We start from the raw sequence: 15,802 nt of genomic DNA on the forward strand, positions 1-15,802 counted from the left end.
TATGTAGCGTCCCGAGACTCCCTGAAGACGAAAGAAGACACAATACTCGGGCAGACTATATATATTCAGCACGAAGAAGGTGTCTGGGCTATTGGCATGGCCCAAAAGGCCAGCCCACTCAGCGAGGTACAAGGGGGCTAATTCGAAGTACAAAAGTGGCGCCTCACCAGAACCGAGGGATAAACCACTATTGTATTACAAATATCTTATTTAGCCGTATTAACGACTAATCGGATTGCAGCTAATTTTATTGAATTCAAATAACGCTCCCTTGAAAAGACAACTAAAGAATTGTTAACTTTTGGTAAATTTTGTAAATAAACTCATGGATCATTTTTAAAATCCAAGCTTCAAGAATTAGCGACAGTAAATGCTAAGAAAAGCAGACTCTAAAAGCCCTGATTAGCGCCAAAACCTTAGAGACACGATTAGAAATGCACCAACTTATTGAAGAAGCGAGTAGTTTTTAGTAACAATTTATCAGGTAAGTGTAACCCGAACAGCTCTTTAATGGAATGGGAATAATGTAAACACACCTGGGACCGCCGCCCACGCCTCGGTAATTAAGAGCCATTTCGTGCCCCCGCCACAACAACTTTGACAACTGGTTTATGTCAGCGGCAAGCCATAAATATTTGGTTGCATGCAGTCAAGGCCACTTTACTCCTCATCGTCTTCCCTCAACAGCTTAATCTCAGTTTCGATAACAGCTCCACATTTTTTAGATTAATTTCGACCGTACAAAAATTTAATTTTTACTATTGCTTAAAGAAACCCCTATAAAATCTTCGCAAAAATGTTTCTTTTAAGTAGTTCAGGTAGTAGTGTTGAATAAAACTAAAGAAATATAAATAATGCAGAGAATTAATTTGAGGCGCAAAAAATGCTATTTACGGGTCATAAGCCGCATAAAATAATGCCTTTGGCGGCCTCTAGTCCACTCTCGGGCAAGTGTGACCTTGGAGCTCTCAATTCAGTCACGAGGTCATTGTACCTTATTCAGGAAAGGTGCTCAGACATTGAGGTTCGTCTCCCTTTCCACCACTCCCCTCCCCTCCCCCCATTTTGGCACCAAAATAAATCGCATTCTGCCCCATCTATCGTTTGCATGGTCCAAATCTGGTAGGCTGACGATTTTGCTGCACCCCGCGTCTTGTTCATTTCCACTGCTGCCTATATCAAAGAGGGTTTAAAAAGATTGCCGTAAGGTTGATTTATGATCAAAGGATTCGGTTTTAGGATTACCCCTCGAACGGTTCTACATCACACCTTCTAATGGCATGGCTACTTTACTTGCAAAACATTTGTTTTTGTAGCCTCTCCTGTTAAGACAAATGATGACAGACAGTAGGCATTGGGTATCTTGTATAAAGCTTTCCATTTGCTGTGGTAGCCAGCTTCGTGATGCTGTCCTAGCATGTAGCAATGGCCACCTTTTAACGTGTTTACTATTCGCGTCACGCATATGTGACGGTACTGCTTTAAATTTTCTGACTAAAATATGACCTTACAAATGCGTGATATATGTTGGTATTTGATACCTTGTTTAGAACATTCTTCTCTTACGAAGAAGATTTTACATTTTTGACAGCTGTGGAGTAGCAGTTGAAGTGGCCAAAGTGATGCCGGACAGTTGGTGTTCTACCAGTCGTCTAAAACACCTCGTTTGTGGTGATTCAGCTGCCTCGAAAAGGGGTCACGCTAGTGATTGTGCCAGATGGGTGTAGCTCAAAGTGTGTACGCCTTAAATCCTGGCATTCCCAGCAGTCAGAAAATCTTCTGGGCACCTGATTGTGATTGGTCGGGAGGATTCACCATCCGAGTTTCCCTTGAACAGCATCGTGCACTGTAACGCAGTGCGGTGATGAGAAGATAGGCAGTAAATAGTGGATAGTGTAAGGGCATTGCAGACCCTGAAACTTGCATCCGTCCCTAGTAACGATACTGACAGAGCCTAGTGCTCCTTTCGGTCCCAGCACTGGCACAGCCGTCAGTCGTAGTCACTTTGACACCGGATGGCGTGCGAAACGCCTACCCGTCAGCGCCTCTTCCCACACACACTCACCCCTACTCGTTCACCCTTTCCTCCGCCTGCCCGACTGCAGGTCGGTCTGTCCACCTCCTTGCCTGATTCGGCTGAGCCACTCCTGACTGATGCATAATTAACCTTGTCATACGACAGAACCACCCTTGAGAACAATGAACACACCACATCACCAATGAAAGGCTTAAGCACTCTTTAATAAAGAAGGATTATACACTGAGATGTGTGAAACCTGGTTACCTGAAAATCCCGGTTTTATGTGAACGTCCCTTAAATAACAATAAAAGAGGGAAATATATCTCTTATCTTCACAGATGCCATTTTAGCTTTATTGTCTCCCTAAATGATTGACTTCCCCGTCGATTAATTAGTCTCTCACCCATTACTCCCAGAGGGAGGATGATTGGCCTCTCGTCACTAACTGAAAACTTCCAGTAAACCTTCCCCAACCTCCCCAACTCTCAACGCCTAAGAGAGCGAAGCATGCATCCCCTCCACAAAGTTGTGGGGTGGAAGGGCGCGGAGGGGAGGGAAGGGGAGGGGGAAAATGTATGCAGGAACAATTCAAAAGGGTCGCCACAGCCTGTACAAACTTGTGTTTGTTTTTATGTCAATTATCCTCTAGGCTAAATTAAAGTACATCGTAAAATTTGTTCCTCTTTGAGTCAACAAAAGGCACAAAAAGCCCTCCCCTTTAATCAAGGCGCAAATGGCGACCTTTCTACTTGCCGCTAAAATTGACTGGGTGGGGTCACGTTTCTTGTGGCACTTTCAAAGCCTTCTATAAGGATTGTATTTTCCCTACAAAAAAATTGCCTTCTTTGTTGGAGGGGGGAGCAAGAGGGAGGAGGAGGAGGAAGAATACTGGGGGCAGTGGCAGTAAGAATAATGTCAATGAATTATGTCATTCCTCCCCCTTCCCTTTCCTTCCTCGGGAATTCGTACCCTTTATAACGCCTCCAGAATTGATTCGAAGAGCTACTTCGATGGCATTGTGGTTAATCTCGGTTCAGCCGGATAGGCATCGGTTGCCCATGTTTGGATCCGCAATAACCCACAAGTTAACCTCATCCAACGACTACTTGGTAATCGGTCAAATTTTATTTCCGCCCCTAAAATAAGTGACCTGAAGAGGTCCAAACACTTTCACTTGCTATTGCGTCCTCCACATAGAGACGATTGGAAGGCTGTAAAATCGCAGTAAAAAAGGGATGAAAATGGGGAAGATACTCTTAAGAGAGATTTGAGTGGAAAATGAGCTCACTAGAGGACACTGTCACCTCCACTTGTGTTAGTTGACTCGAATAAAAAAACCAAATTTTAAAGAGTTGCGCCACCCTTAGCTCCAGGGGGAACGAACGGATCACTGGTTGTCTCTACCCAGTCCACTATTCATCCACTCCAGACGTTCCTAGGTGATGTTTCCCCTCATAAATTTAAAGTATGACATATTTGGGGAGGAGGGTTAATTCTCAGCTTCGGATGGCGCTACCTTAAACCCTCCTTCGGTCGGTAATAGGGGACTGGAAATTACAGGTCATATCTTGTGTTCTCTTCATTTGGGGTACAAAGCATTGGAGTTCGGATGTATCTCAATTCCTAAAACCTGAAGACTGGCAGTAAAGGCCTGCACACCTCCACCAATCAAATCCAGGGGAGAGGGATAAGATAAAAGGCAAGAGGTGGAAACCCTCACCTACCCCAAGCCCCTATCCTCCACTCTCAAAGGCAAAAGTGGAGATTAGTGGGAAGTGTCGGCTCTCCCTGCACACACACAAACGGACGGAAGGAGAAGAAAATAGAGCAAGGAAGAACCAATCTAAGGAGACAGGAATCCTCGATAATGGGGAAATTAAATGAATAATCTCTTGACATTTGTAAGTAAAAAAGACAAATGAGAGGCGGAGTCAAGTGGTCCTTCGGTTCTCCCCTCCTCCGCGCCATCCTCTCCTATCCTCTCCTCGCTCCCTTCCCCCTACGATATCGCGGCTGCCTACCCGCCTCCCTGTCTATCGGAAATGTCAGTAGTTTCGATGACTCATGACAAGCAAGCATGCAAGTAGTGGTGGTAGTTAATTTACCACTTTGTGCAGACAGAGGTGGCACACAAACTTGGTATTCCAAGTGGAGGATATTCCACCTCACCTTTGAGAAAAAAGTCCATTCTAGTCAAATCGGGACTTAGAGATGAAATTTTCCTACTGCTAATCAGTTAGTCCGCTTCATTTGACAACCGTCTTGTATGTGCGTGGTAGCTTTGTAGCGTTCTTACCGAGAGATCCTTTTCTCTGTGGTTTTTGTCTTACTATAGGGTAGTTATACTTCAGCTAGGTGTGATCCAACGGAATCTGGGAAACAGGCAGGCAGCCAGACAGACCAGCGACCGGGGTGGCATGAAGACAGACGCGTCTTGAGGGAAGCGCTCCACGCGCACTAACCGTTGTCCGAGTGACAATGACTTACGGCTGTTCAATGGGCTGGAAACAAACGAATTTCTACGCTCGGTTAGCATCGCTACTGGCGCAAGTTGTGGGGTCTATGATACGTTTACATCACCCACCATCCATTGCTGGTCTTCTCATCGTTACACCAGGTCACATCGCACAACGCTTTAGCCGAGATTATCCGTTCTTGAAGTCTTCCTTTGGCGCGAGTAGACATGTCCGTGTCCCTTCTTCAAATGGAACTCTACTGCTCCCCACCACATCTGTTCCTCGATGTGTACCGTTCCCTGATTCACGCACCGATGGGTAAAAGAGGTGACTTGCTACTCATCACCACGGCAGCAAGCCTTTTCATACTACAGGTAGAGAGTCGCCAAAATCTCGCCTTTCGTGATGTATTAATTCCGTTTCAGTAGATAATTAGACCACTCCTGACGTCCGGTTGGCCCTACAACTTATTTATGAAAAGTAAAAACAAGATAGCAGCAGTTGTTGAAAGTAATATGCGATTGTTAAATCTGCCAACAACTTTCCTAGCTCCTGACAACCCAAACTGTCCAACCACCTGACGAAAAAGCATATACGCAAAGATTTAAGCGTGCACTCGTCGTTACGTAAAAAAATTAGCAACTAATTTGTGCTTTTGTCTTTTTTGTAGAAAAATTCACTGGTTTTAAAAAAAACCAGCAGTATACACTTTAATTAGTGCATTTAAACAATAACTAACAAAATTATTTCAAAAATGTATGTTTTCGCTCATTTCTCCACCATCGCTCTCACCCTTAAGGTGGGGAAGTGACAGTCAAGTCAGGCGGTTTGATAATTCCCACTTGGAGGAGGTTGCCTCACCTAGACATCCACCAGACCATGCATAACTAATGAGGAGGAGACAGCAGGATGGCCCTCACATCACCACTCCTCATCTCGCCATCGCCTATTATTCCCCCGGGGCTGGGGGAGCACTCATCGAGCTAGCTGCCTTAATTATACAGACCGGGTTTGTGAGGGCATTAATTATTTCCCCACACACACTAACACGGCACAACGGTGGGTTCCAACAACAACCGTCTGTGTTACCGGAAAAAAATGTACCCTTTATTTAGGCCTTTGAAGATCTAATTAATGAGATCGCAGTAACTACGACCAATTTTGTAAATAAAGACCAAAAAATGCACAAGCGAAATGAATATTTGGAAAAATTATGCAGGGTGAAATTTAATTGGTTGGCTTTATACTACCCAATCAATGGAATAGAACTTCTTACCAATCAGCTGTTAGTATCGACTTACACTTACTTGAGGCTTTCTTTTGATGCAAACTTATACAATTTCAAAATCTATGATGACAATATATCATCTTACTGATCAATATCATCGTGAGTTGACATTAGTGACTATTATGAACTATTGATAGGTCATTCACTCAATAAATCCAACTATTAATCAATTGACCAATCATTCAGGGGTAAGTGTTGACCAATTTGTCATCATCCCTATTCAAAAATTACTGATTTGCAAATTGATTTTAATTAAATTACATTTGACAATAGATTAACACCATTTGACACTTTATCTACTTTTGGCTGAAATAAATTAACTACCGTTTCCTAAATACTGTTTTGATAAACTTATTCTTTTTTTGCTCCAAAAGCAGCTAATTATCTGGCAACAGGAAGAGAGACTCGAGTTCCACCAGAGACAGAGTGTATCCACGGCTGACTCAGAGAGGCGAGGTAAATCAGGGGGAAGAGAGGGTGGTAGGTGGGGCAGAGGAAGGGGCTGCAAAAGCAACTAGATGTGTGACGGTCAAATAGCTGTGTCGTAAACGTCACAGCCCCTCTCCAGTGTCACGCTCTCTCTCCACCTTGATATTTGCGTACCTAACTACGCGGTTATGGCTGACGTGTGTTCTGTGCTAATGTAGTACTGTGCTGTCAAGTGTCAACCCTGTCCAGAATTTCGCCTTCTATGGACTTAAAGAGTATAAGATACTAGTGACAAATGACATCCTCTTCTACCGAAAGCAATGACGACAAGGAAAAACCCTTTCATTGACCCTTGAAAAGTGGTGATACGTCACACCTCTAGCCTATTGATTGATAGGGGTACTTAAATAGGCCCACTATTTCCATTTTTTTCGTCCTTGAATGGAATTTAAAAAAATTGACGTTTTATGGGAAATTCTTAAGGGTCATTGCTTCTGCATCCGAGTTGGGACGGACGATAAAATGGGAGAGGGTTAACTCTGCCTGTGGCCTCGCCTTGGGGAAAAAGGGGGAAGATGAGAAAATGAGCCCCGAAATGGCTGCCCTGGTGGCAAGAGTGGAGACATGGGGTCAGAGGAGGGCAAAGGATAAGGCCGTATCTCCCCTCTTCATATAAATGAAAGAAAATTTTCTCACCAGTCGTTTTGTGCCATGCAAGAAGCTTCACCTGATTGGCTGATTTTGGTCCCCTCCTAAAGACGATTTTTTTGCTCACCTTTCAGGTGGGTGGCGTGGGATAAACGGGTACATTTTAGGACTTTCAAGATTATCATCTGGAATCTAGATGAAACCTGTAGCCACTAGAACTTCTCCAGTAGATGTTGCTGTTCTGCATTCACCTCCAACACCTGGATTCAGGCTGTCACAGTAATCGCACTATCCTTTCCTCGACATTTAGGTGACCCTGGGGACAAAATCGAACGAGCTATGGTGATTTGTGCCTTGTGGAGCGAATCCCATCCACTGACATCCCCCAAAATTAAGTATCCTTCAAGGTCAGCTGATTCGAGGCAGAAAACTGACTGATTAGATCACCATCCACAAAATCCAACAAGTTTTTTGCTCGGTGGGGTTTGTTTACCATTGCTATCAAAGATGCTGCCTCCCAGCATCCCAACAGTCGTAATAAGCCATACCAGTAAGGGGACGGAGGTGAAGGAATGATTATTGAAGCACGAAAAGGCCACGGTTGGAGGCTCACATCATCAAGTGGAAGTGCAAACTGTGGCTAGTGAAAACAAATGTTAACTACCACGTTCGTTTATTTGCCCTTATCAATAGACTTTTTATGCATCAAAACTATTATTGCCAAGGAAACAAACCTTAAATCATACCCGCTTTTTTGAACAAATCGACCAGTAGAATTGAAACAGCCCACCCAATAAGAAGGCAGAATTTCACTTCAAAATAACCAATCATCTTAAGGCGCAAGCACAATTGAGCATTTTGGTCAATAGGAGAATCTTCTCCCTTCATTTTACAAAATTCAATGTTATATAATTAAATCTTGACATTTCTAATTCCTATTTCGCCACTTAGATGTAATCAACTGATTTACATTGAATTTACTAATCATCCTATCAAAAGGTTGGGCCTAATTTTATTTAACCAATCACACTTAAAGTTTGCAAAAGAAGATATGCCCGATAAAGTCCAATGAATTTTTTGTGGTTTAACGGCACATCAGGAACACGGTTGCCAGCACCAACTAACCGACCAGCTGAGTGACCAACCGGTCACTTTTTCTCAGGCCCTTTTTTAAAAAACGTTTCCAGTGCGAAAGTCAGGACAGAAGGAAAAAAGAGGGAAATAAATGTTTGCAGTCCCGATAGTCGAGACTTCTACGTCCAAAATAAAGAAGTGCCCAACTTATTCATATGGAGAGAAGATGGGAATTTTTTGAGATTATTAACTTCGTGCACGCGAGGCAGAGAAGAAGAGGCGGATAGAGAGCGGTCCCCGCCTCTTGTCAGTGGGTTAGGTTGAGGGAGGAAAAAACTGCTCGAGTAAATGGCCAGCCATTCTGCTGAACACGGTCATGTTCGGTAGAGGGGGTGGACGAGGGGGATTTGGGGACGGACAGGAACTATTAAAACACGAACGTGAATCACGAACACACGAATGCGGTGTTTGTGGATCGGCTTAAAAGGAAGCGAGAATTGCAGGTCTGACTTGATTGTTTTTCCTCAGTTAACTTCGAGCAGTTAAAAAACGTGGCAAAATTAGTTTTAATTATGGAGGCTGAAAGATGGACCATCTACTTCCATCTCGGTGGATGGAGGCCTGAGTGTGTTGTCGTCTGAAGGGTTTTCAGTTTACTACCAATTCAAACGCAACCTTGGCCGTTCTGAGATGACGCCCTTCTCTAGACCTTCCTTCAGATGCTTCGAGCCTGAAATCAAACCAGACTTGTGAATTTTGGTGGCAAATAGTCTATATGCGGCTTCGTAGGTGGTTACAGCTTAGGGGCATTTTTAAGAAACCATTTGAAGAATACTTAAATGATCGTTTTTTGGGAAAAAAAATTTGGCTCTCAGATGTCATGTGGTGGCTTCAGGCGCGCCCCAGCCGCTACAATGTTGACACTACACAGGAAGGGGAGGGGGTGGGATGTGTCCAACACCTTGTTACCTGTCGAAAAGTACATGACCATCTTCGGCCAACATCAAAGGACGCCTTCATTTCAGTTGATCAGTCGGTTGGTACATGACAAGTGACGGGGGAGGAGGACATTTTCTTTCGAGCTAGTTAGATCTCTAGTGAAGAAACAGCTTTTTCCCTTTTTGTTTCATCCTCATGAATTGAGCGTCTGAAAGATGCACATGAATAATTCATAGGCCAAAAAATGTCTAAGAAGGGGCAAAAAGGCAATTTGATTGACATTTCCCCCAGAAATCAATGATTAATCGATTAGCTGTCATAAGTCCAACTGGTACAGGTATTGTTGTTCGGCAACACTGAAAGATTGATAGATCCATTGCTACATAACCAATGGCCTAAAATATCGATTAGCTGTCATTGTCACCAACCCACACACATGATTTATCGACCGGCAGTTAGGCGAAACAAATAGATACACGCCTTAGAGACGGTAAGAAGACAAGCGAACCAAAAAAGCGGACAAGAAAAATATATTTGAACCACCGGTAGGTGTTATTTCTTGCCTCAAAATGAGACAACTTGGAGGTTGGTGCGACCTAGAAGGGGGATAAGCTAACAGGTGACCTGAAAAAAAAGAGGGCCTTGTAACCGTGGTGATTATGATCGATTGTGGAGGCTTAAACAAATAAGCCAAGTTATCCGGATTTTAGAAAATGGTCGCTTTAGTAAAATCGTCCCCGCTACTAGGCACCCAGTCTCCCCGGTCTCAAGAAATGGTTCTACGAGCATTTGGAGATTAATGTAGAAAATGGAATAGGGGGAAAGGGGGGAATGCTCTAATCCTCATGAGTAATGCCAATGATAAATGATGTAAAAAAATTAAACCATCGATACTGGTTGAAGCTGGCAAGCAAAATGAAAAAAAATCAGAATGGAAGGGGAGGGAGGAAGTGAGGGGGAGGGAGGAAGGAGAGGGAAAAAAACAACACAAACGTTCCAGCCTAGAAGCCTCTTTCCATTGCCTAGGGGATACAAAGTGGCAATGCATTTATTCCCATCACGTCTAAATGTCAAGTTTTCGCGCCTCGTTTTTCTCCTCTTTCACCCCGGCACCACCCCAATGTTGAATGGTAAATACCAGGAGTTTTATCTTTATCACGAGGTTACCGTTCATCAAGTAATCTTATTCTAATGGTGGGGCATGCCTAATTAGCCTTTGCAACGGCACGGAATATCACGTCTTTCAATATCGCATAATGATAACTTAGCTAGTTTCTAAACATGGGGGGTTCTAGAGAAAACTTTGTAATCTTGGCCTCTTTCATCAGCAATTTTGCACTAATTAAATCATGTTTTAGTCAAGAGCATCTAGAAAGATGATCTGGTTTAGCTAATTATCGGTACAAAGCTGGAGTGAGCCTGTGTCACATATGCGTGACGCAGCAAATAAACAGTAAAGACTGGAGTGTCTTGTGGGAAGTAAACATTTACTTTGAAGTACTATGATGACCGGAAAGACACTTCTACTCATCAAGCCTGTAAACTTCGATTTGAAAAAAAAAGGTTTGTTTACCCCGGCTTTTAGAAAATGTTTGCAGATATTTCATTTAAGGGAATTTAAACAAATTTTACCTCACACCCAATTACATTTAATAAGAATTTAGTACTTTTTAACGAAAATTATTTCGGTGAATTCTTTTAGTCCACATCCTAGTCATTCAAGCAACAATTTCCTTCACCAATCAGAGCAGCACATCATCAGTCCCTCCCGCCCGGTGATTGGCTAGTGTCACCTTTCCCGCGCACCAATTGGACGCGTTGCCCCAGCAACGTTTGTGTGTGTGCACGCGTGCGTGTGTGCGTGTAGCCCATTTCCCAAGGTCGTTAAGTTAGTGCGTTGGTGCTTGTGCCTGTCCCAATACGCACGGCAAGGTGACCACAAACATGTTGCCGAGTAGTCTTCTTCTTCTACTTCTATGCCTCCTGCATTGTCAAGCCTCCATTGCCTTCCCTTCACCCTTTGCCTCCACCTTTGATGTGGTGGAGGAGAGTCCACCTGGAAGTATGATTCCAGGTGTGGCTGATTATCTCAAGAGGATAGTGCTCCTCCGAGTGGAGATGCCCAATTCCACCACCTTCCAGCTCATGGGGACAGACGCGTTGACCAAGAGTTTCGTGATCAATGAGAAGTCGGGAGAGCTGCGCACCATGGGTCGAATTGATCGTGAAACCCTATGCAGCAGTGAAGTGGATCCAAGAAGCGATCTAGCCACCGATTCCAACTGCTTAAAACCTCTCAATGTCTTGATCAAGTCCCTCGGAATCGGTGGAGCCTCGGGCAGCAATATGAGGGAGAAGATAATGCTGCGGATACTTGACATCAACGACAACGCTCCCCGATGGCCAGGAAAACGTCTACTGACGGTGAAATTTGTCGAGGCCTTTCAATCCCTTTCAATGTACGGGAAACAGGAAATGACCACGCAGTCTCAACTCCTGGACCGCGCTATCGATCCCGACTCTGGGCCAAATGGAACCGTCTCTTACAGTCTCAAAGGTACTGGGGCTGATATGTTCCGGCTGGAGTACGCAGATCATGAGAATGGCCGATTTGTGCATCCGGACGTTAACAGTCCCTTGCGATTAAAACCGGTGGTCCCCCTGGATAGGGAGATCTTCGAGTTCTACAATCTCACCCTCTTTGCCTACGACTCGGGCAATCCACAACGATCCAGCAGCATTCCTCTCCACGTCTACATCACCGACGTCAATGATCACGTCCCCGTGTTCCATAGCTACGTCCCCGGTCATGTATCCGCCTATCCACGAGAAAGTAAGCAAGGCGAGTTGGTGAAGTACGTTCCTGAACGGGGCCACTTGATGGAGACGGCGAGAATTGGTAGTGTTGTCCTCCAACTCAATGCCACAGATGAGGATGCGGGAGACAATGCTCGCATCACCTACTCCATCTTCCCCAGCGACGCGGCTTTCGTCCAGACCTACTTTGCTTTGGATCCTATCACTGGCTACCTTACGGTGAAACAGAGGCTGGACTACGATTCTGGACCGCGTAGATTCACCTTTAAAGTGCGTTCCTTTTGCCTGTCCATTCAGGAAAGTGGATCACGTGATTAGGATTGGCATGTTCCCCCAATTGTTGTTTTGTTAGGGGGAGGTGGGACTGGAAGGGGGGCTGGGGGTTGTGGTGACTAGACTAAGTGAACCGAAGTGGAAGGTTTTCTAGCCGCGGGGAGGGGAAGTAGCCAATTCACCCCATTTCATGCCCACTTACCTGGGGAGGAAAGATGACAGGGTGGATGGTGGATTGAGGAGAAAAGTTTTCACCCTCCCCCACGCCACCTCCCTTATGATACATCTATTTGCTGGCACCTCAACTGACTCCTCATCTCATGCACGCCAAATGCACATAATTAAAATACTGTAGAAAAAGGGCAAATCGCTTTTATTGAAAAAGGCTTAATTTTACCCCGCTTTTTTGAGGGGGTGCATTTACCGATTTTTCCGAATGTTAATCTTTTGATTTTTATTGGTTGAGTTTATGTCGGGGAAAAAATTATTAAACCATAAAGAAAGTAAATAGATATTTAAAATTGATTAAAATTAGTTGGAAAAAGTGCCCAAAATGTGGATAAAAAGTGCAAATTTGTGGATCAAAAAAGGGTGAAAGTGTAAGCCCTCTTAAGGTAATAAGACAGAGACCATTCTGTAAATTTCTCTGCCGTCACTAATAGCAACAATAATTTGTTGTCCTGCTCGTTATTTTCCAATTCTTCTTCTTCTTCTTCTCACGGAGAAGTAATGTATATGAGCATAGTAAAAAACATTTGCTTTGTAAGAAAGTGCAAAAAGTTTCTTTCTTATAAGAAAATTAGATATAATACTAAAAGGTGTGAGTTATAACGATAAAATGTATTCTATTTGCAAGTTTTCGACTGTACCGGAATTTATCGATTTTTTTTCGGCCCCGCATGCCACTGATTGGTTTATTCTCAAGAAGGCCTGGAAATATCCCATTTAACCATAAATAGCTAGAAAAGTAAAAATTTTAAAAATTTTTAATCCTCTCGTCATGACAGAATATGAATTCTTTTTTACCGCATTTTGACGAGGTCTACCTGTCACAAGAGACTGAAGTTTCAGGTAGGAGTAAATCTGTTTTGTGTATGCGTGTGAGCTAACTCAGTTGATGGAGTAAGTGTTGAATGCAGCTGACGGAATGTTGATCATTTCCTGTTCACTCCTACGCCATAAACGCCCATCCGGTTTAATGTTGTTTGTCTCACCCCACCCCCCCCCCCCTTCTCCCGATAAATGGGTTTTCCTGTTCCCTTCTGTTACCCCCTGATCACCATCTCCATACCTCACCAATAGACCACATGAGAGGAGAGGATGAGTGCGGAAAGCGTCTGCTTTTTTTGCGCCCTTGCGCCTGCGGAAAAAAAGTGCAGGAGACATCAGATATATCCACCCGAGAAGGGTAAGCATTATCTCACAAATAGCTTTTCTGACACCCACAAACACACCCCTGAGAGAGGAGAGTGGGTGTGTTGAGTGAAGAACGCGATAAGAGGTAACGTGAGAAGTAGGTGCGGCCTCCCATCCCCAACTAAGCTCACACATCAAATCCCCGATGTTATCACTCGCTTCCGTGGAAGTGCGTAAAATCGTCAAGGGGAGAGGTGAAGAAGCGACTAGATTTGCCGTCAGATAGGCGAAGAGGTGTTAACAGGCTGTTTGGTTGACGTTGGTCTAGTTGGGGTTGGGTTGTTGGCGCGTTGGTTGTTCGGCCCACTTAAATAAAAGGAAGAGCAGAAGACCGAGTTAGCTAATGGGATAACCACTGGTTTTGGCCCGCATGTGTGTGTGCACCTGATGTGGTTTTTAATACTACACTGATGACTCAACGGCCCAGACAACCAGTATTTTTTTCCTGTCCAGATGGATGGATGGACGGACGGACGGAAGGACAGAGGGACAGATGGAGGGACAGCATCTGGGTTTCGGCATATGCGCAATTTATTGACTATTTTTCATTCCTTGGTGCATTTGTGGGACTAGTAAAAACTTGGTTTTTTAAGATTTATGCTGGCAAATCTTTCAGCCATCCTCTACACAATCGTGTAGATGTTATCCAATCAGATGGTGAAATATGTCCTCGTTAATCAAACTGTTTCCATGACAACAACAGCCTCCCAAACAGGTTGTTTTATGACAAATTAGGGGAATAGCGCAAAGGAGGAAGCCGAAAAAAATTAAATATCTGACTTCAAGGATTTGTAAAAGCCTTTGGGATTTCGATTGGTCAATAACGTTTGCTGATTGGCCCTTCAATGGGAAATCGCCTCGATGATTAGTTAACTGATTATTTTTTTAAATCAATGGAAAAGAAATCGATAATGATTTGGTAAAAAGCATCCTAGATTTTTTTAAATCTGCAATTTTTTTTGTTAAACCCTCTTTTCTAAAGTCTCCATTACATTTTGCGTTTTTTACAATTACATAACATATTGCCTTAACAACTGCAATGGCATGAACTTGAGTTTAAAATTTTATTTAGACTACTTCTAGAATTTGAAAGTCGGGTCTATTTGGGGTACCACGGTTAACAGCAAGTCAGCACGATCACTGTGTGGTGTGATCACCTTTTATCTCCTGTCAAGGTGACACATCTTGATGAGTCCTCAAAAGAGGAAGAAGGGGAGCAACTAGTGTGGATGACGGAATCTACCAAAAACAAACTACTCACAGTCACGTATGGAAGATTTGTGCACGTAAAGTGTTATTTGTAGACCATCTTTCATAGCTATCATATTAACTCGCAGCGTCACATATACGTGACAGTCGTTTTATATCGGTTTACGGCCTTAACAGGTTAGTGCCAAGAAGAGGGTACACAAAATCACCACCCAAAAGCTCTTTGCAACATCAAATAGTTGTCTTACCTTGTTCTTGTCATTAAGCTGACCTTCCGCTTAGCCCATCCAGAGTTCCGTAATCCAGCATCTTCCAGCATAGAACCTTTAATGTCATCGCCAACATCAAAACACCGGGACTTCTTTGGTGGACTTAGGCCACCGAAGACGATAAAAGTGGGGAAAATTGAGGGCATTTTCTACCCTGGATGTGGCATCAACCGAGTCGGTCGGCCTACCTCCTAAATGTCAAATCGGTCTACTATATCAGCTATAGTTGCCCCATTCGCGATGGGGTGGGGGAAAGTGTTGTCATCCTCTACCATCAGTGAGAGGGGGTTTACGTTTGATGGACTAAAACGGGTCAGATAAGGTCTTGTTAGTCTGCTACCCTCACTCTCTCCAGCTCGTGTTCTTCTTCTGCCCCAACCCCATCCCACCTCCCTTTCCTCCTTTAATTCCCGTTTTGCGAAGCCGCTGCTGTAAGATGCTGTTTTTTTATTCTCAAGATGTAGACAAATCAATTAGAAGATTAAGGTCACACACAGAGACCCTGAGGGTGCCAATTCTTCAAATACAAGCACTCAAATTTGGCGGATTTAGAGATGATCAAGTAGAGACTGGAGAGCACGTTTTTATCACCCAGTCGACCGACACCTAAACGCCGCATTGTTATTGGTTTTCTGGGGGGGGGAAGAAGGTTTGGGGAAATTGTGATTTTCCCCCTAGTCAACCGAACAGTCCCCTGTGAAGAGGAGAAGGAAAGAAGCCATCCATTTTACAAGATGGAACCGTAAATCAGTCACCCCTTGCAAATCATTTTCCATATTTTCCCAATCGGTGTTTATTTTTTCCCTTCAATGAGAAATCACATCCAGGAGTGGGAAGGGGAGCGGAGGTTCAATTTAACTGGCTTTAAGGTGGGAAACGGGCGACACCACGTGTATGTATCTATGTATGTGTACATCCTCGTCTCCCCTATCTGTGCCATGCGCACAAGTCCCTCCTCCTTTTT

At 43.9% G+C, this 15,802-nt stretch overlaps 1 protein-coding gene across 1 annotated transcript; it reads left to right on the forward strand. All coding sequences in view use genetic code 11, as the record gives it.

The window, feature by feature from the left end:
* Nucleotides 1–10,798: 10,798 nt before the first annotated feature.
* Nucleotides 10,799–12,098, forward strand: EGR_04449 (Protocadherin-12; the record flags this gene model as incomplete). Its single annotated transcript, XM_024493698.1, has 2 exons — nucleotides 10,799–11,941; nucleotides 12,024–12,098. 2 exons carry the CDS (start codon nucleotides 10,799–10,801, stop codon nucleotides 12,096–12,098), a joined length of 1,218 nt encoding a protein of 405 aa, XP_024351812.1.
* Nucleotides 12,099–15,802: the final 3,704 nt, after the last annotated feature.

This window comes from Echinococcus granulosus, assembly GCF_000524195.1.
Source record: "Echinococcus granulosus chromosome Unknown EG_S00028, whole genome shotgun sequence".
NCBI classification, from domain to species: Eukaryota; Metazoa; Platyhelminthes; class Cestoda; order Cyclophyllidea; family Taeniidae; genus Echinococcus; species Echinococcus granulosus.